Source organism: Pangasianodon hypophthalmus, chromosome 13 (assembly GCF_027358585.1).
Source record: "Pangasianodon hypophthalmus isolate fPanHyp1 chromosome 13, fPanHyp1.pri, whole genome shotgun sequence".
NCBI classification, from domain to species: domain Eukaryota; kingdom Metazoa; phylum Chordata; class Actinopteri; order Siluriformes; family Pangasiidae; genus Pangasianodon; species Pangasianodon hypophthalmus.
Genome location: NC_069722.1, coordinates 10,523,980 through 10,550,468, shown reverse-complemented (window position 1 = coordinate 10,550,468; position 26,489 = coordinate 10,523,980). Strand labels below are relative to the sequence as shown.

Here is a 26,489-nt window from a genome sequence, read left to right as displayed (position 1 = left end):
ATAACAGTTTTCCAAATGAGTGCAGATTAATGTATAAATTAATATGGATTAATGGATAAATTAATAGGGATAAATTCACATATTTACAATATTTTTTAAATCCATTTATTTCTGTAAAGCTGCTTTGTGACAATGTCCATTGTTAAAAGCTCTATACAAATAAAATTGAATTGAATTGTAAAATTGGATTTATTTGCATGTGACATCCCATTTGTTTGATCTGCTTTTATGTGGGTGTAATAATTCATTTTCATTCATCCATTTTCTGTAAATCCTACCGCTTATTCTACACAGGGTCGCAGGGAGCCTGGAGCCTATCCCAGGGGACTCGGGGCACAAGGTGGGGTGCCAACCCATCACAGGGCACTATCGCACACACACACACACACACACACTACAGACAGTTTTAGAGATGCCTGTCAGCCTACAGTGTATGTCTTTGGACTGGGGGAGGAAACTGGAGTGCCCGAGGAAGCCCTCAAAGCACAGGGAGAACATGTTAGCTCCACACACACAGGGCGGAGGTGGGAATTGAACCCACAATGCGAGGCAAGTGTGCCGAAACTCCCTCTCCCCTTTCCCCCTAGTGTTATATATATATATATATATATATATATATATATATATATATATATATATATATATATATATATATATATATATATATATATATATATATATATATTAGATGTTAGCTCTCCCATTTACTATGATCATCAGCCGGCTCTCTCTTTTTCTCTCTGTGTGTGTGTGTGTGTGTGTGTGTAGCGCAGGTGTTTGCAGTGCTGCTGTGCACTACCAGGGGGCGCGGTTTCTTCACTTTCAGCTCTAACATGCGCGGTACGCCGTTCCCAAATCCAGCCTGACGTCACGCGCTCTACCTAGCCTTACCTATGCTGACTCCGCCCCCTTCTCCTCACTCACACATGCGCGAGTTTGACAGCACAGCTTTGAAACTGAACCGAAAACGCCCGGTTGTTCCTCCTTGTTCGTCGTTTTGGGGATTTTTTCCTCTTTCTTTCTGTAGTTTTAAGTGTGGTGTGTGGGGAAAATCGACTAGCTATGAGGACCGGTCTCTAACGGAGGGTTTTTTTTTTGGTCGTTGTTTCATTACTTGGGAGTATCGACAGGTTAGAAAGTTTTTGTATTTTTGTTACACGCGCGAACTCGCGAAGGACTGAAACATGTCGCGAGACCCAGACGAGGTGAATAAACTGACTGAAAGCACCTATAAGGTAAGCGGCGGAAGTCACCTCATATTCTCCTTACACTCTCACAGGTAGTAGCTCTAGAGAAATATAATATCCTGACCACTCGCTCTAATTTACCTGCTTACCAAGCAAAAGTAGGTCGTTATCGAAGTACAGGTCGTTGGACTGTTTGGGGGAAATTCATGACAGCTTTTTTAAAACGTAGAAGAAATATGAAAGAAAATATGATTTAGCATCTGTTCATAGTTTGTCAGTGTGTTGGTTATCTGCTTTTATGTCATACTTAACTCATAGCTATGATAAGTCGAGGCTTCAGGTGAGGCACACCTAAATGTAACAAGCAGAAATGATGTAAAAGGTCAAAGCTCATCTAAATGTCCACAGAGACATTTTATAGCCTGAAATCAGTTACCACATAACTACTAAATACTTGTGCATGTCTGGGAAGTCTGAAAACATGTGAAATGTTAAGGTACTTGCTCCCCTGGAAAAAATATGGAAATTAAAAAAGCATATTTTGGAGAAATTATGGATTATTTTTTTTTTTTTGGGTCAAAGTAAGATTCAACATATCTGGATCTATCTGGATTTCCACAGTTTTCGAAAGTGTTTAGACATTAAATTTATAGGTACTTGGTGCCAGGCCTAAAAAGTATGTAAACTAAGAAAAATGTTTTGGGGGAAAAAAAAATATGTGGATATTCTACTACCGAAATAAGAGTCAGTAACCAAAGATTCTACGTTTGTCCTTTCCCAGTTCTGGAAAGTCTGGAAAAAAACATACTCAATAACAATACACAAAATAATTTTTTTTTTCAGAGAGATCTCAAGATACTCTCAAGTGAGTTCGTCCTTACACAGTTCTGGAAAGTCTGACAACTTAAAAGTAATGGATCCCTAAAAGTATTAAAAAGTGAATTTAAATTAACAAAAGAAAAGTATATAAATTAACAGAACGTGTCGGAAAAATTATGGATATTCTGTTGTGAAAGTAAGACTCAACATACTAAGGTTCTAAATCCGTCTTTCCACAGTTCTGGTAAGTCTGGAAACAAACATTAAAGGTACTCAGTCCCAGGTCTAAAACAAGTATGGGAATTATTGAAAGATTTTGGAATATGTTGTTGTCAAAATAAGACAGTAAGGTATCAGATAAATCTGTTCTGGACCGTCTGGAAACAGAATTTAAAGGTCTTAAAAAAATATCTAGAAATTAACCTAACATTCTGGGACAAACGATGGATATTCTGCTTCCAGCTTAACACTCACTTTATCTGTTGTTGTTCTTCAGACATACCCTTATTTTGGTTGTGCCCTGTACTGAAATAGCTCTCTTGATACATATCCCATTTCTTTTTTTTCCTTTTTGATGACACAGTTAATGATCTTTGAAAACTGTTGAAGAAAACCGAACACGGAAACAATTTCTAATGGAACTTTACAATCTTGAAAAACAGTGGATTTATTTTTCCCCAGAAGGAAAGGACATGAATGCTGTATAAGCTGCTGTCTACTCAGCATACAGACATTCAAAAGAAATATCTCCTGTCTTATCAGCAGACAAACAAATAGGACCGAAATATCAACTCCTGTTTCCGTCCCCCATCGTCCTGACCTTAATGCAGGCACAGACATTAAAAATGTTTTCTTAGGGGGAGGTTGCAGTTTTCAAGGCCTTGCTTCCACACCCTGCCCATAAATACATCCAAGCCATTCTCATACAGCTGTGATACTGTTACTGCGTTTCCACGAAGAGGGCTTGTTACCTGGAAGGGTATTGACAGCAATTATAGGGCCTTGTAAATGAATAATTAGTTAGAAACCACGTGCCAGTGCAATATTGAGTTGCTTTTCCTTCCCTTTACTTCCACGTGTACAGAAAACCAAACTGTCTAATAGATTTTTTTTTAATGCCATCCATATGCACATTTACAGTGGGTCAGTGTAATGCTGTTTGTATGGCGTGTAAATTATAAAATAACCAAGGATGGTTTGAAAAACAACGCAATACTTTTTCATTAAACATATTACATTTCATTGATAGTTGTGGGCTCTAATGTAGATTTGGTCACATGAATGGTTGTGATGGTTTGAGTTCACAAAGGTTTGTTTAGATGTTTAATGGTTCTGGTTTCCCAAAAGGGTCCTGTGTGGAACTTGTTCTAAAAGGGAAGCTATCTTTGCATGGGTATGGTTCTACTTAGAACCTCATCTTCAGAGGGACAAATTAAGGAACGCTTTAGATGGAGCCTCTCACACACAGGGGCTGTGCAGTGAAGATAACAGGAGGTCTTATAGTGATCTTACTGTTTCCTTAACCTCTGTATAGAGCTTCAAGAAGTAGAGATCTGACCTTCTGTACTACTAGCATATTTTATAGCTGAGCCATAAACCGTGCATGCATATGAAAAGACCAAAGATTAGCAAGGCCCCCTTTAAATGTTCATGAGCTTGCAGTCTTCTTTCTTTTGTTGGACTTGGTTTAAACTTTTTTTTAGCTGTTTGTTCTCTGGCCAAATATGGCTCCTCTCATGTGTGAGCACTGAAAGCTGATTGAGCTCATGCTCAGCACTAGGAGGATTCACTTCACTAGTTGATATCGTCATAAATAATTCTCCATTTTCACTGTGCTGACTACAGACTCAGATATGAGCTTATAAACTACAGAATATTAAATAATTGTTTTGCCGTATATTAATGCAATAATACATTGCTTGAAAACTCCTGTCGGTTTTCAAAAGACAGCAGACAAGTCCTTTACATAGCAATACATTTGGTTCCCAAAATGCTTTACAGCTGACCAGTGTGTAACATCAGTCCAGACATGCATGAGCAATTACTCATGATTAGCATCTGACTATATACTGCCAGTTAGAAGTTTTTGAACCCTGTGTGTGTACATTATTTACCTTAAAACTTCAAGAAATAGTTTCAAAATCATGAAAAATCTAAGTTAGAAATAGGTCTAAGTGAACTGAGAACTGTTTGTGACTTTATTTTTATTTTATTGGGAAAAAAAATTTTGAGCTAGCTATAAAAACTCTGTTTGTATCTCTCTACAGCATTTATTTGTCTTACAGTTGACACTAACATTGTCTAATATGAACTATGAGACAAATTTATGCTTGCAATAACTTACAGTCTTACAGCAACTGCTTCACCAAACAAGTGCACTTGCCCATAAAGTCCCACTAGAATCTGATATTGGATAATGAAGTCCTTAAGTAGAAAGATTTCAGTATTTAATGGAACACTTGTCAAATTTGTTACTTATTTATTTGCCAGTAGTGGATAAACTGTAATAAAAAATAAAAACCTGAATATGTGCAAATATTTTTACTGGCAGTGTATGTAAAATGTAAATATACTGTCTTGGCAAAATAAACTTAAAAGGAAGATAAAGGGAAGATAGCCATAAAATTTTATTACATTTAATATCTAGTCTAGTTATATTCCAGTCCCCAAACAATCACCCACAATGAGAATGTGTTCATGCAGCATGACTTTATGCAGTGTTTTGTCCAAAACATACTTGTGAGTTGACTTTTCATAGGTTGCATAATTTTTCATCATAGCTTTTCAGCAGGTTGATGCCATCACATCCTTCATGCTTTATAGGCCTGGTTGTATTTTGGTTATAAACAAATGAACTGGCATTAAAAGCCCAATCCATATGGTATTAACCAGATGCTACTGATTACATCAGGCTTAGACTTCACACATTCATTAGTGCCAAGTGTTTACTTGCAATGCTCTCTCCAGAATGTTATGGAACAGTTTAACCCGGGGCTGAAGAACCTTATCAACCTTGGAAAGAGCTACGAGAAAGCCGTCATGGGTAAGCACAAGTCTCAGTGTTCATTTTTTAAATGTTCAGTATTGTGTGTCATTGGTATATATTTATAGTTCAGCTTAATTATGTATTCAAGCTAATTTTGGTAATACTTTGTAGTATTACATGAAAACATAGAGTTGAGTACAAAGGTTTTCACCCCTATGGTTTTGATTCATTTGCATACCATTTTAGTAAATGCTACCCTAATTGTTTATGAGACATAAACCAATGAAGCATAATTAGATTTGTAATTGTGTCTGTCTGCCTGTCTGTCTGTCTAGCTAACTATCTATGCATGTTTAAATGATGGTACGTGTGTTTCCTCTCTTATAGCCATGACCCTGGCTGGAAAGATGTACTTTGAAGCTGTGGGTAAGATCGGGGAGAACGCTGCTGTATCTCCGGTCTCAAGAGAATTAGGTGAGTGTCAGTAAAGCCTCGTCTGAAAGGACTCGTGGGTGTGTCCCAGCTCTCAACCACAGCGTAATGCTACTAAGCAGACAATTCCATTGTGAAAACATTTCACATATACTATACATCATGCCAAATAATAAATGGCAAGTTTGCTTCATGGGATGCTGTAATACCAGATGCAATGGTTTCACTTTAAAAAAAAAAAAAAAAAAAAAAAAAATTAACCATGTTTGTTTGGAGTCTCATCAGTGAGCCAAGATTCAGGTCTTTTAATGCAGTGCTGCAACAAGTAATCAAAAAAATGCAATAATGAAAATAGTTGGCAAAGAATTTCATTATTGGTGCGCAGTACATCCCTTCAAACCATAAGCAGTGAAACAATTTGAATCAATTAGTTAAGACTTAGGAGCATTGATAAACATTGTTCTTTTATTTTTTTTTATTTTTTTTTTTTTTCTTTTCTTCTCCCCATACATAATTGGGGCGGAGAAATCATAAGCCCAAGTGCCTGGAACAAGAAACTTCCATGTCTGGGTTACTGGTGTTTTATTCATAGTTGCCCAGCAGACAAGTATGCTCAGTAGGCTAATGGTCACTACTGTTATTTTATTTATTTATTTGTTTATTTTTATTGTATGATTCAGCAACTATAGAAAGAAATCTACCCTACTTACTATTGACTTTTGCAAAGCAGAGAAGTTTTTATTTGGTATGTATATTTAAGAGTTTTGTAGTGGTATTTTACCTATTTAATTGGAATAAATATTTTTGTATATAGTATTTTTTTAATAACCCAAAGAATTGAATAATTGAAACACTAATCCATAGATTTATTGCTTACTAGGGGTCCGGTAGGCTACTAGGGGAACCTTGTTGTTTTCGTTAGGCTTTTTTTATTTTTCTCCTTAATATTTTTTTTTCTCCGCTAAAACAAATCATGCAGCCAAAACGGTAAAGTGTAGCAGGGATTTTACAGGGTTAGCACTGAGCTACCTTCATGAAAGTAGTTGAAAAGTAGGTTCATCTCTGTTCTCTGTGTTGTTCTATATAGCTTGGCAAGAACTATTCGATATTTGCAAAGGGTGCTTGGAACCCACAGATCTCCACGTATTGGCTGTATTGAGAATAGTTATTCACTGCTACTTTCCTGCTTTAAAGTAAGTCTGGAAACAAAAAAGTATACAGGATGTACATGTTAAAAGTACTGATAAAGTAAATAGGATGTACCTATTGATCACCTTTGCAAAATCGTTTTCATTTTGGCAGTCATAGTAGAACTACATCAGTGTTCATTTAGGTTTAAAGGAATTTCTGTGAATAATCTTGACACTACCACCATACTGACATACCTCTGATCCCCATTCCTGTTTGTAAAGCAGAACAGACTTATCATATTCCTTTCCATTTGATTTCACTTTGAGATTGCTTTGTTTACAGACAGCATGCCAGAGCGTGTAGGTTAAGTCTCAGGGAAAAAAGCATGGGCTGGAGGTGCATTTGTGTGCATTTTAAAGTGCCTGTATTTTCCTTGAATTGTGTAATAGGAGTAGGATTTACAGAGAAGATGTGGGCTTGGTATGCAGGTAATGAGGAACAGACTGTGGGTCAAATGTGATTTTGCAAAATTTACCTTATGTGACTTTTGTTAAGCAGTGCAGTTCTGTTAGTGTACTGTGAAAGTTTCTGTTTCCGCACTCAGACTTGCTATTGAGTTATACTGTGAAGTTTACCAGGCGTAAACAGCACATGACTGTGAGTACTGATCCTATGCACATTAGAACACCATGGTTAAGCAAGTTTTATACAAGTTCAGCAAGTTCCTCAAATTGAGTACTATGTTTACTCAGTTGCTGTGTTGCCAGTAAAGCATACTTTTGAACTTACATCAAAGAACCATTTCTCCCATGCTCTTACACCAGACTAAAGAAGAGTGCTGTTAGGTTTTATAATTAGCGAATATCACCATCCATTTGCATTCAGCACTTTTTTTGCAAATGATTTCATTTTGCTCTTAAGTTATGGAGTTATTTTTAATTAGCCTGAGTGGTGAGGTTTCGTCAATGTGTCAGCGTGGCCTTGGTTTTCCTTCTGTTCAGCTTGCTTCTGACAGTCTTAACTTGGCTGAATAAACCTGAGCCTGTGCCAGTACTGACATAATGGCAGATGGCACATAATGCAATTGTTTTATGATCTGATTTTTTTCCTTTTCATTTTAACCCTTTTCCTCTTATTTTAATTGCCAGTTCCCTCTTGCATGACAGCTACCACCCTTGAAAGAACATAAGTTAACATTCTTCTCAGAGACATATGAATCCAAAATGGTCGCTCAGACAACATCATAAGGCACGCTTGGAGGAGATGCTGGCTTTCCACTTTTGCATACATGTGCTAACTGATGTTTGTGATTGGCTGGAGTCACTCTGATCAACAGGAGAGTGTCATCCCTCCCCCTCCAGAGATCAGAGCCACTTTTGTCCTCTTGGAGTCCTATTCGCAGAGATTGTATAGTTTCGAACATGTGATCTGCCAACAATATGCTTCTGCATATTGTGTTTATGTGTTGAAAGACATCTGACTCTATTGTATTCTTATAGTATTATAAATTGAGATACTCTCAGGTGTCTTTTAAAATCCAGACTTGTTCCTGACTTGTACATGAGACTTGGATATGTTGGATATAAGTTTTTTAATACCCTATAATGTAGCATTTTTTTTCCCTTAACCCTTTCATGCATGGCGTTCACACTTATGGATAGACAATGCTGTTTTTAGGAATATAAGACCTCCAGAACACTCTTTCTGATTTCTGTTGCTCTCTAGACTCAATACAGCATGGCTCTGGTATAATTAAATAAAATACTTTTCTGCCAGAATCCAATGAATGGCATAGCATTTTTTTTTTTTGCTTCAAATTCAGCTGAATCAAATAAGTCCTAAACTGCAACAATTTTTATAAATGTCAAGAATATTGCTATATTTTGATTTAAACAATTATATATATATATTTTTAAATAATTTTGCCCATTTTAGACCAGAATGGTTTTTTTTGTTTATAAATACAATGGAACTTAATTTTTTTATTTCAGTTTAATTTTTTTAGAATATAATTGGTATAATTGGTTTACAATTAGGTGCATCTGCCTTTAATAAAGCACTCATTTACAGTCCTATTAGGATCTGAGAGCGACAAAGTTTCTGTTTTAATTGCTATTCTGTGTACTACAGAAAATATTACTTGAAAATCTCTTAATAGAAAAGAGAGATAGTGATAAGAGAGTTATGATAATGTAAGAGAGCTGTGTGTGTGTGTGTGTGTGTGTGTGTGTGTCTATACTGCAGTGCTGATTGATGAACAGGCTTTAATCAGTGCAGAGTAGGTGATGGAGATGGAGAAGCTGTATAGTTTAGTAGGTGAAAATAAAGCTGCTCATATACTGTCTGAGATTTTCATTCATGCCATTGCTGCAGTGTACAGACTGATGTATTTAATCTATGACTAAACTAGTCCTGTTAGGAAAGTGGTGAGAATACAGCTGAGTATATCTCTGAGATGTGGAGCTTGGTGTCTCTGGGTGAAACATGTCTCCTCAGTGATCAAACTCTCGCATCCGGACTGCAATTAAATTAACATGGGATGAGTGAGTTCCTATGGGCCTGTTTTTCCTACAACCCCGGATGTTTATGTTCATACGTGGGGTCATGTGTTATTTTATTTGCAGTAGTGGTTTTAATACAGAGAATATTATGGGCACATTTACAGTGATATTTATGTATTTGGGAGATGCTAAGATGCTAAGTTATACAACATTTATTTTTTTTCTGAGATATAAGTGAATATAACGTGGCTTTATACAGGTACAAAGCCACTTTATATTCACTTATATCTCAGAAATAAATGAATGTTGTCATTATCTGTATCTGTCATTATAAGAGCCCTTTTAATCATCTTATGGGATTTTGCTCTGCTAATTTATAGTACTTTCTCCCAGTGTATACAGGGGCTGGGCTCCCAGTGTATATAGTAACACAAAGTTATACAACCCATATCAAGTCATTGGTTGAGAGACTCATCCAAAGCAATTTTTCATGATTTGGGAAGCATTTAATGTAGATATGCATGCTAGGCGACTAAATACGGCGAGTATCAATGGTCAGTTTTCACCAACACAAGAGCTGACCTCTGCCTGCAGAATCACAGAGGTGTCTGTTCGGATGAGAATGAAAAGATTCAGACCACTGCAGAGTTCATCAGAAAGCAGCAGAATCAAAGCAGTACATTTAGTCTGTAATTTCTCTCTGGGAGGAAGGAGACAAACACTAATGCAGACGATCCGAACGGAAATAAAATCACAGAGTAAATCCCATCTGAATATGATCTATGACAGTTATTTATTATAGAGGAACTTAAACCTGTGTTCCTAACTTGAGATTAGAGGTTATTTCGAAATTATAAACATTATTCTAACAAGTTTCTTGTGCAAATATGGTGTTAAGAACGCTATACAACAGGGCTGTCACAACAAATGACACTGTTTAAATACTATTCAAATATCAATTTACTAGTCGCATAATATATAGCTGTCAACTCTCATAATTGCTAAACGTTTTGCTTACAATGACCGTTGTTGCTTCATGTAGGAAAAGGACTTCATTATGCATTCTTTAAAATAAAATTACATTCTTAATCGAAATATAAAGAACAGAGAATGCTTCCTAAACGTGATCACAGTTTCCAGTAGTTTTTTTTTTTTATGTCTGAAACTTTATTGTGGATCTGTGAAAGCCTAAGAAATATCAGTGTCAAGAAAACTTTACTGTGGTTAAATACATAAAAATGACTGAAATGTTGAAGTTTGTGATACATTTTTTGCTTAGTAAAGTGGCAATTTTCATTTTCAGTGGTTTATACAGTAAGAACACGGTGTAGTGCTACTGCTAATATTTGTTCTGTTTTTTATAGTATATTAGTAAGAGCTCAGTAATAATGAAGTGCGTTTGAATACTACATTTTTTTTAGTATTCAGTTTGTAAGGTGATTTGACTGCCATGCTACAAAAGCCTTTAAGGAGACCAAACTAACAGGTCATAAGCAACTGTTGTACTGAAACCCAGGCTGTCCTCCCTCCATGACCTTGTCTTCTGCAAACACTAACATTGGAGAACGTCCGCTAACACAATGCACATGGTATTAGCCAGAGATAAGAGCAGAAATGTGCTCCTGCCTGCCCAGATAACCCCTGTATAAAAGACCTTACACTCCATGTCACTCAGTAAGTGGAACATCATGACTCTTGGCTTTTCTTGCGAGGTGAAACTGGAGCTCCCGTGACGTGGCAAAGTTGATATCGGATAGCCTTGAGAGTCATGGGCAAATTGACGACACTGACCTGGGCACCTCCCACCACCTCCACCTCCACAGTCAGGAATCAGAGGGGCAGAAACCATTCTTAACCTTCCCACCTAAGCTACACTGACCTGCCCAACAACCCAGACTTCCCTCCATGCTGCCATGAGGAATAAGAGACTCTCCTTCACAGCTGTGTACAAGACAGAAAGGGGCAAAGTGCAAAAAGAAACTCTTTCTTTGCTGATTTGTTTTTGGATCCTGGAATCCTGTCTCACTTCCTGGCTGCCGTCATTAGCCATATACAGCAGATCAGATAGCACTGAAATCTTCTGTGGAATGTAATCAGAATGTGGTGGTTTACTGTAGAATGTCATGTTCTGTGAGTGGTGTGTGAAAGCAGCATTCATACAATTCATGCCCATACACATTCCTTATGGTTGGTATCAGTTTTCACTGTTGTTCAGTAAACCCTATCAAGAATCCTCTATTTCAGAAAATGTGTGCGTTCTGCAAGAGAAAGGAAGGGGAGGTGTTACTCCAGTGCCTCATAATGATGCATTGTTGTGTCATTGTTGTCATGGTGATGGAAAACAGTATAGGTGAAGATTGCTGACATTAATGGTAATTGGTAAAATTATGCTATGACATTTCATCATTTAAAACTCATTTGATAACCGGTTTATGAAACATGGCATCTCCTTACTATCATTCTGCTCAGATCCCTGTTTCGATTAATATGTTTTTGATACCTCAGGGTACCTATTCAGTGTTGAGTTGGGTTAAACTGATTCCAGTTGTATTTTGCTTATACAGAATTGGTGACAAATCGTTCTGAGGGCATCTCTACCTTGTAGGATGACATTTATTGGTTCAAACAGCTAATGGAACTTACTTTGGAGTGCTTTTTGCTGGCCTGGTGGCACTGCAAACTTAATTCTAATTCATTAATTTTGATGCACTGTAAAAATAGCAGGTTATTTATATACCGATGAACCAAAACATTATGACCACCTGCCTAATATGCTGTTGGTCCTCCATGTGCTGCCAAAAAAACAGCTCCCACCTGCCAAGGCATGGACTCTACAAGACCTGTGAAGGTGCCTGTGATATCTGGCACAAAGATGTTAGCAGCTGATCCTTTAAGTCCTGTGAGTTGTGAGGTGGAGCCACTGCGGTTCGAACTTGTTCCAGGAAATTTTGAAAATTTGGAGGCCAGGGCAACACCTTGTATTCTTCGTCATGTTCCTCAAACTATTGTTTCCCCAAACACTGTGTGCAGTGTGGCAGGGAGCATTATCCTGCTGAAAGAGGTCTGGTCCACAGTGATATTCAGGTAGATGGCACATGTCAAATTGATGCCCACATGATTGCCCAGACACAGGGATTCCCAGCAGAACATTGCCCAATTCATCACAATCCCTTCTCCGCCTTGTCTTCTTCCTACAGTGCATCCTGGTGCCATCACTTCCCCAGGTAAATCAGCGCACACGTACCCAGCCACTGTAGCCCTTCCTTAGGTTCAAAACAGACGGGATAACCTTCGTTGCCCTCACGCATCAATGAGCCTTGTCACCCAACACTCTGTCCCCGGTTTGTGGTTTGTCCTTCGTTAGATCACTGTCAGTAGGTACTCATCACTGCTGATTGGGAGCACCCCACAAGCCTTGGCATTTCAGAGATCCTTCAACCCAGTCGTCTAGCCATAGTGATTTGGCCCTTGTCAAAGTCGCTCAGGCTTTCGACCTCAAAAACCAACTGTTCATTTACTGTCTAATACATCCCAGACCTTGAAATGCACTGTTGTTACAAGAAAATAAATGTTATTTGCTTCATCTGTGAGTGTTCATAATATTTTTGGCTCATCATTGTATGGGGTTAGTAAAAAGGTGAACATCTTTTTTCAGTTTCTTTTATTAGACTTTCCTACATTTATACCTTTTGCATAGGAACATGAGAGTATGCTGCTGTGAGTTATCATTCAAAAATGCACAAAAAGAGCAGTCTTTTTTTTAACCTCAGTAAAATGGCAGGTCAGCCAATTGACGTATGAATCGGGAATGATTGACAGTTGTGAAGATTTTCGAACTTCTGATATAAACTGACACCCCCTCACCCTGGTATCCCCTCACTTTAGAATCTCACATTAGTAATCTGTTGCCTCGTCTCGATTTTCCTGCTTGAATGATGTGGTGCCCTTGTCTCTGTCAAGGTAAATGGGGAATGTTTTGAGTTCATTAATGCAAAAAATAAATAAAAATCTATCAATGTATGTTCAACTTAGCTAACAGATGAGTGTAAATTTAACATCAATTAACTATATTTATTAATGATGCCACGAAAAAGCTTCAGCTGACAAAAATTGCACTTTTATGGCCACAAAAGAAAAAGCACATTGAATGGTATTCTGAAGTAATAGTAAATGCTGTTTGATCTCCTGTGCCAGTCAGTATGGATGTGTTCAAACAGCATGGTCAAGCTTGTTGCGGTAGAAACTGGAGTGTGCATATATAAAGAGTTGTACAGTAACCACCAAGCTGTTTTAGTTTAGATGTAGACACTACAAAAGTTTATATTCACATTAATTGCTTTGCATGCATTTCCATATTTTTCCTAGAATAGGAAGAAAGAAAGTAAACTTTTCTAATTTTAAGCTTTCTACATATAAACTTTTCTACTGTCTACATCTTAACTAAAACAGACAGGCTTTTTCCCCCAAGTGCCTGGTGGTTACGATAAAGCCCTGTATATATCTTAGACAAGTGATGTGGGACAACATCCAATAATGAACTCTCTTTTCATTTGGATCTTTCCCGTTTGATCCAAAATTGAGGTCAGCTGGCTCCGCTCTAGCATTTTAATACATGCCACAGAGCAAGGTAGGATGTTATTTGCTTAATCATCTCTCACTCAGTTATTCAGGGTTTTTTTTTGACCTGTATATCAATCAGAAATTCTTTTTTCAAAACACACTAAGAAAGCTGCCTAGCTCCATAAAGTAGCCCATATAAACCATACACTCTTTCTCCCATGGGTTGAGAGACAGGAAAGCTGCCTTCAGAACTATACTGATTGGCAATTTTGCACATGATTCCCTCAGTGTGGTTCATCTGTTGATGTGATGTGAATGCAGACATCACACAGTCATTCTGAATCTACCTGAGGTCTGAGTTTGCTTCCATGTGAACTTCATCGAGAACACCAATCACAGTTTTTGGTGGTGGTCATGGGACCATGAGGTGAAGACCATGGGGTTTGCTACTCCAGCCGCACACACACACACACACACACACACACAGTCTCCCTCTAATTCTGTCTTTCTGTCTATCTCTCTCACTCTCTTTTTCTTCCTGGATTCATATCAGAGCAAAGTTTTTTCAACATAAGATAAAATAAGACATTAAAACAAAATGTGCTTGGGCTGTCAACAGTATACCTGGGCACCCCACCCACGTATCACATGTTTTGGAAATACTGAATAGATTTGTTTTATTTTTCATCACCATATTTATGGTTAAAGAATGTAAGGCTTTTGCGAGAGGTTTTCATCCTCAGCGTTACCCACATGCCCCTTAGCCAATGTGTTTTGTTCATTTGGTTCATTTAAATCTGTGCAGTGGGAGACCCAATGAACAAAAATGAACCAAAAGTATCAGTTTCACAAGTATTTTCTGCACTGCTGGTGGAGATAGAGGAAGGATGTGTAATGAAGTGGGGGCAAAGGACCAAATGGACAACGGTTTTGGATGTGGTTGGCTGGCTTCACCTGTCTCAGAGGAAGCATGTGTTAGCCTTCATCCTCCCTGATTGGTGGTTGTTGTATGATAGGGCAGAGCTGGGTGGTGGGCGGGAATTGGGAGATGATCAAATTAGGGAGAAAAATGGGGAAAAAAGACATTTGCAAATCTTTGTACAAAACATCCCTCTGATATGGAACTTTGTGTTGTTCAAGTCTTAAAGCTGGATATAATTGGTTAATTTTAATGGCTTATTGGGGTGTGTGAAGTTCACTTTCTCTCACGGACAACGATAACAGGTAAGAAAATCAGCAATAGATGAGCTGTACTGTGCTGTATGAGAAACACAGTGTTTATTCTGTTTCATGCAAATTATTACTCAGATATTTGCTATAAGTGGAACTGTTTTATCCCTGGGGTATGTAATATTTGCTGTAGGGAAGCAGTATAATAAGGAACTAACAAGGAAAAGAGCAGAAGGTTCTTGGTCCAAGAAAGTTGGAGTTTCATATTTCTTGCTTTTGAGTAGGTTGTGTCCTCTAGTAAACCCCAGAGCTCCTCCAACATTCCTCCTGCTGGGCTTCCATATGTGATAGAAGATGAGGGACAAAAAATCTTGCTAAAGTATTAACAAGTTACAAGTGTGGGCGTTCTCTTTTATTCCTTCCTTAACTGATTTCATCTCTCACGATCATTGAGCCTTATTGAGAACAATACCCAATCAAATTTAGTCAACACATATCAACACTTACCTTGCAGGAACATACATTTATATACTTATTTTTAACTCAGAAAAGGCCTCGTGATAAAGAATAGGTTTTGTTTTTGACTTTCTTTTTTGTGTCCTTTCCTGATGCCCACACCCCACTGGGGTCATTTGTATAGCATTGAAAGGAGCGGTGGCCACCATCCCTACATGTACACTCACACGAAAACACACACACACCCTCCCTCTCTCTTCCCGTGTGCCACAATGAAAGCTTTTACCAGGCTGTTCTGGTGACCTTTAGTCTCTCATGTTGTTTAAACGGAGCTAAGCAGAGCAGGCTGTTGGACAGCAGTGAAAACACACCCAGCAGGGATGAGCCAATCTGATAGACCAGCTGTGATTAACATGACCACAGGGTCACATTTCGGGTGGCCACATTGCTCTAAATTAAGCTCAAACGCTATAAATTAGTCTATGAACTAGTACAATGGTCAGCCAGATTCTGTTGCAGTTAACCGCATCCGATATATAGGTTTAGCTTAAAAAACTGCTGAACATACACCTGGAGAGCAGCGTTCCCTTTAAGGTTTGTTCATGCTTTCGTGGTTGAGTGGCAAGCAAATGACAATGGTATGGGTGTGAGGTCACTGTGATCAAAACATAGTAGTCACAGCACCAAAGTGCAACATCTGTGATGTTAGGCATAAGACTGCTGTGGGTTCCTCAAATTCATAAACAGTAAAATAAAGGAGAATATCTAGCAATGAAAAAATTGCTTTGCAATGATTTATATGGAGCTTGCAATAGGTTATTGGGAAAAAAATGTATGTGTGCATGGTGCTCCATCCAGGCTGTATTCCCACCTCATGCCCGGTGTAGGCTTTGTATCTACCACAAGCCTGATGAGGAAAAAGCAGTTACTGAAGATGAATGAAGGAATGACAAATTACATGGACATACATGGTCCATGATTATTCACATTTTTAAAAAAAATCTAAATTGTGTTTAACATCTTAGGCCAATAACTTGTTATATCTGAATTTAAGTAAAGTGGCAATCTTCTAATCTTCCAGTGGTCATTTTTTAGAATACATTTACATACAAATGTGTTTACCTCAACATATGCAGTCACTAGGGGTGTAATGATATGGCATATTGTATCATATTGTATAGTTTGATACGAGACTCGATTTTGTGTAGTGTAATAAACGTTTAAACTAAATCAAGCCCACAGTCTTTCCTCTGGAAAAAGTAGCTTCCTCTTTAATCTCAAGTCAGGAGCAGCTATTGGGGTTCTCTTAAGCATGCTGGTTTTCATGAATCAGTATACTAGCTCTGGAAAAGCACCATTGTGCCAGATCAGACAAATGTGAGTACAATACACTGGCACTAATACCATGTACATGAAAATGCAAAGCAACACACGTGCATATGCAAAGCAAACTCTCTGCTGCATCCAGACAGCCTTTACTCTGCACTAAAGAACAGGCTTCAAAAGCACATCTAGGGCTACAGAGATCTTTCTGTAGCCTGATGCAGAATGCAGGCATGATGGCAGAATGGGTAGCCCCATGCTTCAGACACGCCCCCTTTAGATTCACACCACTGAAAGCTTGGCCAGAGAGCTAATGTTTAATTAGACATCTTTCATTCTGTTACATTCTAATGCATAGCTTTTGTTTTGTTATGGGCCATTAAGAGATTCTGAATGAAAGAGATTCTGTATATCATTACACCCTGAGCTGTTATCACCCATAGTTTTGTAATTGTTGTGATATATTTTTAATGTATTTAAAAAATGACCATAGTTTAGTGACTCCAGTTTTTAAAACATGAACCATCACGGCTTCTCTAAGAAGAAAATTAAATGTTTGTCGATTGGCTGTTTATACTTTTCAAGTATACGCTCGAGTTCAAAATTGTTGAAACTATCGATAACTGAGTCTGAGTCCCAGTCTGAGTCCTTGGTTATGTGAATTGCCGGTGCGAAATCAAACATAACCACCTAAAATCTGATAAATGTATAAATATGTGGGTGTGAATCACCAGGATGGGTGTGAATCACCACGTCAGTGTTCCGTACTGGAATCTTGGATCTGTTGTTTCCTGCCATAATACAGAAGATCAAGCATTTTATGATCTATTGTAATTGCAATGTATCTACAATCGAGATTGTTTATCCATGCTCGTTTCCCCATTGTGTAATCCACCCTCGTTGGACTTGTTGTTTTGAGCGGTGGAAGTTTCAGTCTTCAGCTCACAGTGCTGCTTTGATCGTGTGCTTGTAAACGTTCCTCCCACTCCCTACGCAGACACACTGTCCAAAATTCAGGCTTAATGATTAGAAGCACAGCGATTTTATGGAATCCTGAGATGGTCTGCTAAATAATTAGCTGCACATTTCTCTGAGAGCCTAGTGAAGTACACAGATCAGTGTAATGCAGTGCTAGTGGTCTTTTATGAAACCTTATTCGATAGTACGGACATTTCAGTACTCCTGTGAGGGGTTTCATCATCATCAAAATAAAAGCTGTTTAAAGATGCAGTTTTACTTGAAAGGCACATAATAAGGTTTGTAAATGTGAGCAGCTTGTATCTATAACAGAGAAGGAAAGGGAGTGAGTGCCAAATATTCCATAACACTCATTTCTTAAGCATGCAAAATATGGTTCCAAAGATCATGGGTTAAACTTCAGCTAGGCTGACTTTTTATAGGGCTGCTTCTTGACTTCATGAAGTATATAACCATCATGAACTTCGGCTATATGATCCTCCACTGAGCTTGTTTGAAGGCAGAGGAAAAGAAAAAAAATCTTCCATTGATAGGTCCATGATTGTGGATTTTTTGCGTCCAGATAGAGACATGAACTGAGATGCATTACACAGTAAACACTCTGCTTAAAGGAACACTTAATGACATTTTACACCTGTGCAGGTCTGTGTTTTTCAGCAGAAGTGTGTGGGAGATAGGAAGACCGATATCACCACGTTGATCAGCTGGGCTGTGAAAAACGCAACACACACCTGTTGCTCATTGCCAGCTTTGAGAGTCTCGTGACTCATTTCGAGGCAGGGGACGTATTAAGGTTCAGTTTTTCAAATCAGCATACAGTAGGTTTTTTTGTCTGACAGTAGGTGTATTTGTCTCCATCATATTACAGTGTAATGGGTAAATATCAGGTATTTTGGTAAAAAGCATAGCAGTTTAGAAAGTAGCTTTAGACCCTTTTAATGTAGAAACATTATTAAAGATTGGGTCAGCTGTTTTTAAGATTTGTAATATTTGGTGTCGTTCACATGCTAGAAGCTGACAATAATATATAAGTATATGCTTGGAAAAAACTGCGTCTCTATGGTGTCCAAGCATGATCTAAGCACTTTTTTTTAAAAGATCTGGTCTAATTAGGACAAGGAGGTATGTCTATTTGCCTGCCAATCATTCTGTCTCTCAATTTAGAATCCTAGGTATTTGGGGTTTGGCTTTAGAAAGAACGCAGAAGGGAGCATTACATTTTTGAATTCGCAGCTACTTCTGCACATACACATGAATTAATTATACGTATTTGGTGGTCTAGGAAAAGCATCAAATGTTGCTATGGCTGACTTCTCAAAATCAGGCAAAAATAATGAAAAATCAAATTTTGACCAAAATTAGGTTTTTGGCTAATAATGTACTATAAGAAACAAAGATTATATTTGTTTAATTTATAATTGTGCCCAGGCTTTCTGCAAAGATAATTTTGGGTAAGGATCCAGTTTAACCACCATGGTGATTAAAAACTGTCCGTCTGCCTAAAGATGTCTAAAACCTTGCTGTGATTTCCTCACACTGTGAATGCCACACTTTGATGAAGTTTTTGGATAGATATGTACGACTTTCAAAATGCCCACAATGCTCCTGCACTGTCGCATCAAAACGGAGAAGAGCACTTAGATGCTCTGCACTGATGACAGCAAACAAAATTCTAAAAAGTTTGACTGAGCTAATAGAAATATAAGAAACATAACTGAGTGAATTAATCAGTGATTATTTCAGCACTGATGTGGAAACAGTTTAAATGCCACAAGTGACACTTTTTCATATAAGTTTTTCAAATTATAATACTTTGACAAATGGTTTAACATATAAAATATCGTTTGTATATCTTATTACTTGCATATTGAATTCAATTTAAATGAAATCAGTAAATATTATTTGCCGTTGGACAATCAATGCATTGGTGTGTCTTAGTGGAATTGGATTGAAATCTTAAGTTGCGGATTTTAAACCGCTATAATGTTTCTTCTGCTTGACATACAGGCAAAAGAGAAGTATACTTCAGTTTCAGTTCAGAACTTATCAGCATTCTACCGTGTGAAGGGTTTTTCCAATACCACCACACATAAACTGACTACATGTAAATATCATCCTGCGCTTGCATTTTTTTTGTGGTTGTTGTTGTTTGTGTTTTGTTTTCTTCCATAGTATCTGTTCTAGAAAGATGGATGGAAACTTGGAGTCTTGAAGAATCATATGGCCAGATGATAGCACAAACCCAGCAGTGCAGAGTGACACAGAATGAGGAGGCAGAGAGAAAGACAGCTTATCTGTTGTTTCCATGGAAAACTTTTTTTCTCCCTCGTTTCTGAATGGGCACCGAGCCCCTGGAACAAGACAAGTTTTTTCTGTCCAGATTTCTGAGCAAATTGGCTTGTGTTAGTGCCAGGACGAACTCTTGTGTTTCTACTCAACCTTCAAATGCATCTGTTATGCATGCTGATAGGCAGGTCACAAATAGCTCTTGACTAAGCATGTTGTGGGCGGATCCTTTCGCTATTAAAAAAAAAAAAAAGTGTTATATATATATTTTTTTTTTTTACTCTAGGCTTGTGTGACTGCATTTTAATGCCTCTTTGATTGCAGTGTGAAGGAGCATGCTGGGAGGAATATGAGCCCAAGATCCATGCTGGTTGAGCACCATTTTAATTACAGTAACCTACTCTAAGAGAGAGTACTGGAAAACAAGGCCAGCTGGGATTCATTGTCATGGGAGGGTTGCGGTTGATTAAGTGGTTGATTGTGTTGAATATTGCAGATACATGTACCTGGAGGTGGTTCAGCTCTAAGTGTGTGTGTGTGTGATAGAGAGAGAGAGACTGATTACTGTGATTTATCTCCATAGGAGTGGTGTTGACTGAGATCTCCGAAGCCCACAGGAAGGTCCTACTTGAGCTGGAAGAGAATGTGAGTCTTTTCTAATAAACTCCACATACACTTGTTTTCTGAGCGAAACCTCTGAATTTCCTTTTCCTTACCCTGTCACTTAACGTTATTATCAGAGAGTCAATTGTTCTGTTGGCACACTTTTTGGTTTCTAAATTAAGGATGAGGACCTTTCACACTTCCCTACAGATACAGAATGCTCTTGTTTGCTTATCATTGTGGGTTTGTTCTTTGTAGTGTTCAAACACACAGCCCCACAATATGGTTAGTCTCTTCAATTTCCTCAGTTATTCGTTCCCATATTCAGTTCAGGTTTCTCTCAACTCAACATTCAGATTCAAGTTGAGATAAACATGTAAGGAGCTCTAAACAAACACAAGTTGGGGAATAAGTGTACCTGCTTGGATAGTAACGTTTCGCAAACAGGTTTGAGCATGCCTTGTGCTGCACCTGTGGCCAGCTCTGACGAAAGAACAACACACAGCGTTAATGCAACCCAGATGCTTTCTGCTGGCTCATCTGTCCCAAGTGTGGCAGGTTAATTGATATTCCCACAAACGTACAAACAAAAGACTTGGTGTTTAAACTCTAAAGGTTTGTGCTTATTAAATATAGATCAGGTACGGCTTGAAGTAGCTGTTTAATGTATTAGAATGCAGATTAATATATTAGATAGCAGTTTAATGTATTAGAATGAATGACCATTCACAGGTAGTACCTTAAAGATCATCTTTTCATATTTAAACACGGTTTGGGGTAATAAAAATGAGCAATGTTCCTGCATTTTACAGTATATACATAGCAGAATTCCCATTTAATAGTGTTGTTTCATTGCAAACCAGTTACAGTTTCCTCATCAGCTGACTCTCTTGTAAGTCTTATTGAAGGGATGAAAGGGTTAGGAAGGCTCAAGCTCTCAATCAGTTTACTGTGATCAGTGGGGACAGGAAAACAGGTTTCAGAAGTCCTAAAACAGGCAATATTGACCTTTCGTAGAGTTAGAGAAAGGTATAAAAGGACATCAGATTTAAAGGGATGCTCTTACATGATGATAAGGGATGCTGTTACCAATAGTAAAAGTCATAATTCAAAAATGGAAGGAACTTGGACATAAAGACACAAAGTAGGAAATTAAAACCTGCCAGAGAGATTCAGTGGTGGAGTCCACATTTTTGTCACAATCAGTATTATTTTGGTCATTTGACTGGATGTATCAACAAGGCATTTCCATCCACAGAACCACTCGCCACTTGCTGGATGTTTTGTTGTTGTTGTTGTTGTTGTTGTTGTTGTTTTTGCACTATTCTGTGTAAACTCTAGAGACTAGTGTGCATGAAAAGCACAGTTTCTGAAACATGCATTCCAGCCCTTCTGACATTATCAACTATGACATGGTCAATGTCACCGAGATCACATTTTATCCATTCCCCATGTGAACATTAACTGAAGTTCTTCACCTATATCTGCATGACTTTGTCTCAGGGAGTTTTTCCTTGCCAGGGTCGCCGCTGGCTTGCTCATTAGGGATAAATTCACATATTTACAATATATTTTTTGAATCCATTTATTTCTGTAAAGCTGCTTTGTGACAGTGTCCATTGTTAAAAGCCCTATACAAATAAAATTGAACTGAATTGAAATTGACTTTATGCAGCTGCTGATACTTGATTGGCTGATTGGATAATTGCATGAATGAGCAAGTGTATAGGTGTTCCAAATAAAGTGTACAGTGATATTACTAGATGCTGTATGCTTGCACTACCCTGCATCGCACAGGAAACTGACTGTATTGATTCTTTCAAGAACCAATTTGAAAAGTATCATGACAAGGCCAACTTAGACACGTGCCATGGTCCAGCGTTTACTATCAGCATTGTAAAGAATTTTACTTAGCATACTGTCTGATTCTCAGTAAATGGAATATGACAGTTGGTCCTATACATTCCCATTTTATACTGCACTGGTGTTACACCAATATTATTTAATACGTAGAAAAACACAAGATTATCATCCCCATGTTTTTTAATAGTGTAATATATTTATATATTTATATTGTTATACTGTTTATACTGCAATATGTAAAGGCTTGTCTGAGATAAGGTGACTTATCTGATGTTTATCCACCTCCGGGTTTCTGTTTATTATCTCCACATAGAAACCAGAGGCTAAAAATAAGCAGTATAATGAAACTGGGAGTCTGTGGTCTTCCCTGGTCTCTCTCTGTGATTCATCTTTTTTTTATTCAAACTCTCATCACTGAACACTTACAAACAGCAGCCAAGGCCTGTAGTGCTTTACTCAATTACCTCTTTTCACGTATCTCTTTGTGTCTGTTTGTATGTCTAATACAGTCCCAGCACTAATGCAATTCTTTATGAAATACCTTGTACTTTCTTCCTTCTTTTGATCCATCTCTGCTTCTCTCCACAGTTCAGACGCTTCCATCGAGAGATTATTGCTGAGCTGGACAGGAAGACAGATATGGATGTGAAATACATGACGGTGAGTGCGATATTAACTCTACAGGGAGCCTGGAAATTGAGTTTTTCACTAGAAATAGACAGTGACAATCAATCATACAAGTTCTTCACTCCAGAGACCTTGTCTCTGAATCATACTTCATCTTTGTACACAACACACACTGTGGTTACTCTTAACTAGAGACACAAGGACAGTCCCTGTAGTACAAGCCTCTGCCTGCCAAGCACTTCACACTCTGATTGAGTGGAGGCAGTGACCGAGTCTTCTGTCCATCCCTAGGCCACGTTTAAGAAGTATCAGATGGAGCACAAGATGAAGCAGGACTCTCTGGAGAGGTCTCAGGCTGACCTGAAAAAGCTGAGGAGGAAGAGCCAAGGAAAGAATGCGCTGAAGTATGAGAGCAAAGAGAATGAGGTGAGAGAGCTCGAGCAATCATGCCATATTCAAATCACCATCTCTCGAATAGAGACAAATGTGTTTCATGTGTTTATGAATGATGAACAGTGATTAGACTTTGTTATGTTTATGAAATCCACAGACACACCCGTACCTGCACATGCGCACACACACACACGCACATTTATTTGACTCATAAATGTCTCAGACAATGCGGCAGTTAACAGTGAATTAAATTGCCAACATAATTCAAATGTAAAATGGCTCTGGCTGTTCTTTTTAAGGTCAACAAAATGTCATGCTAACTGGAAATCATCAACTGTCAGCGGCTGAAGAGGGTAATCTACAAAGAGCAAGTGCTTCTCTGTGTTTCTGCCTCCGCATGACCATGCGACTCAGTGAATTTTTCTACATTCTGTACATTCTGTACACTGTATTTTGACCCTCTCTGATAAAGAACACCTCTGTCTGCCCTGCAAAGGTTATAATAAGACATAGATTCTCCTTTCCAGTCCAGACATAAAGCACTAGCTGAGTCATCTCTAAGGCTACATTCACATTACCAGAATGAAGTGACACAAATCGATTTTGTGACTTAATGTGACAAAGATTCGGTTTTTTTCCCCCCAGGAGTGTTGTGGACACACAAAACTGACTGTTTCAAATCAAACCTGCAGCACGTTCATATATGGTCCTAGATTAGATATCTATTCGCTATGTTGCCATGTGACATGAATGAGAACATCAAATCAAAAGTCATGTCGCATTTTCCCAACAGGTCTGCACATAAGACTGTTGCTGCCATCACCTGATGTTGGTAGCATGACAAAACATCAAGGGAGGACAGCAACAGTGGTGACTATATTCAGTGGAAGGACGGGGAAATTGGAGATTTATTTCATATCTGGGGAATCAAGCAAAACAAGAAGGAAACTACTGAAACTGATTAGTGTTTGAAACAATTGCCCTGCAAATCAGTGTGTGTATGCAAGCCATTTTAGGGGACAGGTATATTCACATTAAAGACAGATATGGATCACTTGCAGTTACGAATATGGACCACCAAGATGGACAGATCCAGTCTAAGCAAAAATCAGAATTGTAACATGAACAAACAACAATGCTTCTGCAGTTCTTTAGGATTCTGACACACATTTGTTTGTTATGATTGATCCTTGAGTATTCAGTACAACCACAGACTAGCAGTACAATAGTCATAGATTTTCATATTTCACTCAGAGCCATCATTCATGTAGGTGTAGTTTTTAATGCTTGAGTGTTTGGGGGGATTTTTTTTCAAGGTCAGATTATCATGTATTTTTTCCATGAGATGATTTATATGAAAAATTAAAGCATTTCTTCACATTTATTAATTTCTGAAATCATAATTTTGGCTTGAAATTGTAACGTGTAAATAAATCAGCTGAGAGAAAATGCTTGTGTATTTAATATTTCTCATAATTGATTGGCCACATTGGATAAAAACTATATCAATTAGCAATTCTAATCATATTGTATATATACAATATAAAACAATGAATCTCCATGTAGTTTAGGTAAATGAAAAAAGACTTACTTAAACTAGAATGGTGTGTCTCTCACTGTGTCTGACATTACTGCTGATTCTCTTCCCCTGGTGAAATTTACGTATCCATAGCAACAGGCTTCAGCATTTATCAGTTTATCACAGAGGGTCTCGGGTGATAAACGTGAAGCTGTGTGTAATGCTTTCCCACCTGTCCTTTCTATAAGCAGGCTGGGTCTCGTATGTCCCTATCAGAGATACTAAGAGCTTACTGAGAGAACAGGAGCTACCAATGCCTTTTTTTCTATAAAGTACAGCAGAACAGGCTGGTGTGGAAATTATGTGGCTCTTCCTGTAATGTTTAGGAGAATACAGAGTAGATATTAGCACAGCTGGCCTGGCTGTTCTGTCATTGATAGTGTGCGTGTGTGTCTGTGTGTATATGTGCATGTGTATTTGTGGGTTTTCGCCCACTTGGCTCACATGCTCTGGCGTCTCTCCGAGAAATACACGGTTTGTTTGGCATTGCTGTGTTTGCACAGGGATGAGACATGGTTAGCTGAACGTGCTGGCATTCAAAGGAGGAAGCGTATTTATAAAAGGGAAGCAGTGGGCCCTCTGACCATCGCCCAGGTCCTTCCTGTACCACTGAATCTAATAGTTTTTTTTTTTTTTTAGCCATTTATCTAAACTACCTGTGCCTCAAAAACAATATAATGAAGTCCCTTTTTAGAGAATACTCACTCATTTGATAAAAGAAGAAACACTCTGAGCATGTAGCATGCATAAACTGCGATGGAAGGTTAGTGTTATGCATTTTAACTAACAATAACCAGGAATCTTTTAAATAACAAAACCAACTTTTGTCTTGTGATGATCTTTTATGCATCAGAGGGACTTTTACCCAAGACTAGAAACTGTTTCACATGTCTTATGGAGACTTGAAATATAGTTGAGTCATATTGCATGATCATGTCTCATCAGTCTACAAATTGGAAAGGAGAAAATGAGACAGAGGGTAGGAGAAGGAAGAGAGAGCATGAATCATTAAAACGTTAATACTGGGTAGTGGTGGGGAATGGCTGTATGTAATTGTTTGTAATAATCCTTATGTTAGTTGGCAAGATAACAGTGTTGACTATAGTCTCTTAGTCAGTGATATGTACACTCCCTGTCATTCTCTGTGTTTTATAAATCAGGGTGGGTCTGTGTGAATAATACACTTTCATGATGCTGTTGATTGATCACCCATAACCATGTGTCATCATTAAGCTTGTGGAAATTTTAGCAGTATACCATATTTTTTTTCTGTCATTTGTCCAACAGTAGTCTACAATGATATATACAGTGTTCTACAGCCTCTAAAAGGTAGGCATAGGCACATTATATCAGCTTAGACCTGGACATTAATGAATCTTATCACTCCTCTTTATTAATAAATCTTTTTGAAAGTGGAACTGCACTCTGGACAAAATAACATAATAACCTCCAGTCTATCCCTCATCCTTGTCTCATTCCACTGCCACCCTTCCTGACTTAAAAGATAACAGCGACTTAAGATTAAGTATTCTTTTCCATTAAAAAGGCTGAGAGTAGAGATGACACTCTCTGATTGGTCTCTTTGTGGTTGACAA

At 38.1% G+C, this 26,489-nt stretch overlaps 1 protein-coding gene across 1 annotated transcript in view; it reads left to right on the top strand.

Moving 5' to 3' along the window:
• The first annotated feature begins 870 nt into the window (after positions 1-870).
• Positions 871-26,489, top strand: part of baiap2l1b (BAR/IMD domain containing adaptor protein 2 like 1b) — a 41,256-nt gene continuing 15,637 nt past the window's right edge. Inside the window, exons 1-6 of the mRNA XM_026916269.3 lie at positions 871-1,235; positions 4,974-5,049; positions 5,380-5,466; positions 20,413-20,474; positions 22,884-22,955; positions 23,214-23,348. Coding sequence (XP_026772070.1) covers positions 1,185-1,235; positions 4,974-5,049; positions 5,380-5,466; positions 20,413-20,474; positions 22,884-22,955; positions 23,214-23,348 — 483 coding nt within the window. The 5' untranslated portion in view covers positions 871-1,184. The remainder of the gene's footprint in view (positions 1,236-4,973; positions 5,050-5,379; positions 5,467-20,412; positions 20,475-22,883; positions 22,956-23,213; positions 23,349-26,489) is intronic.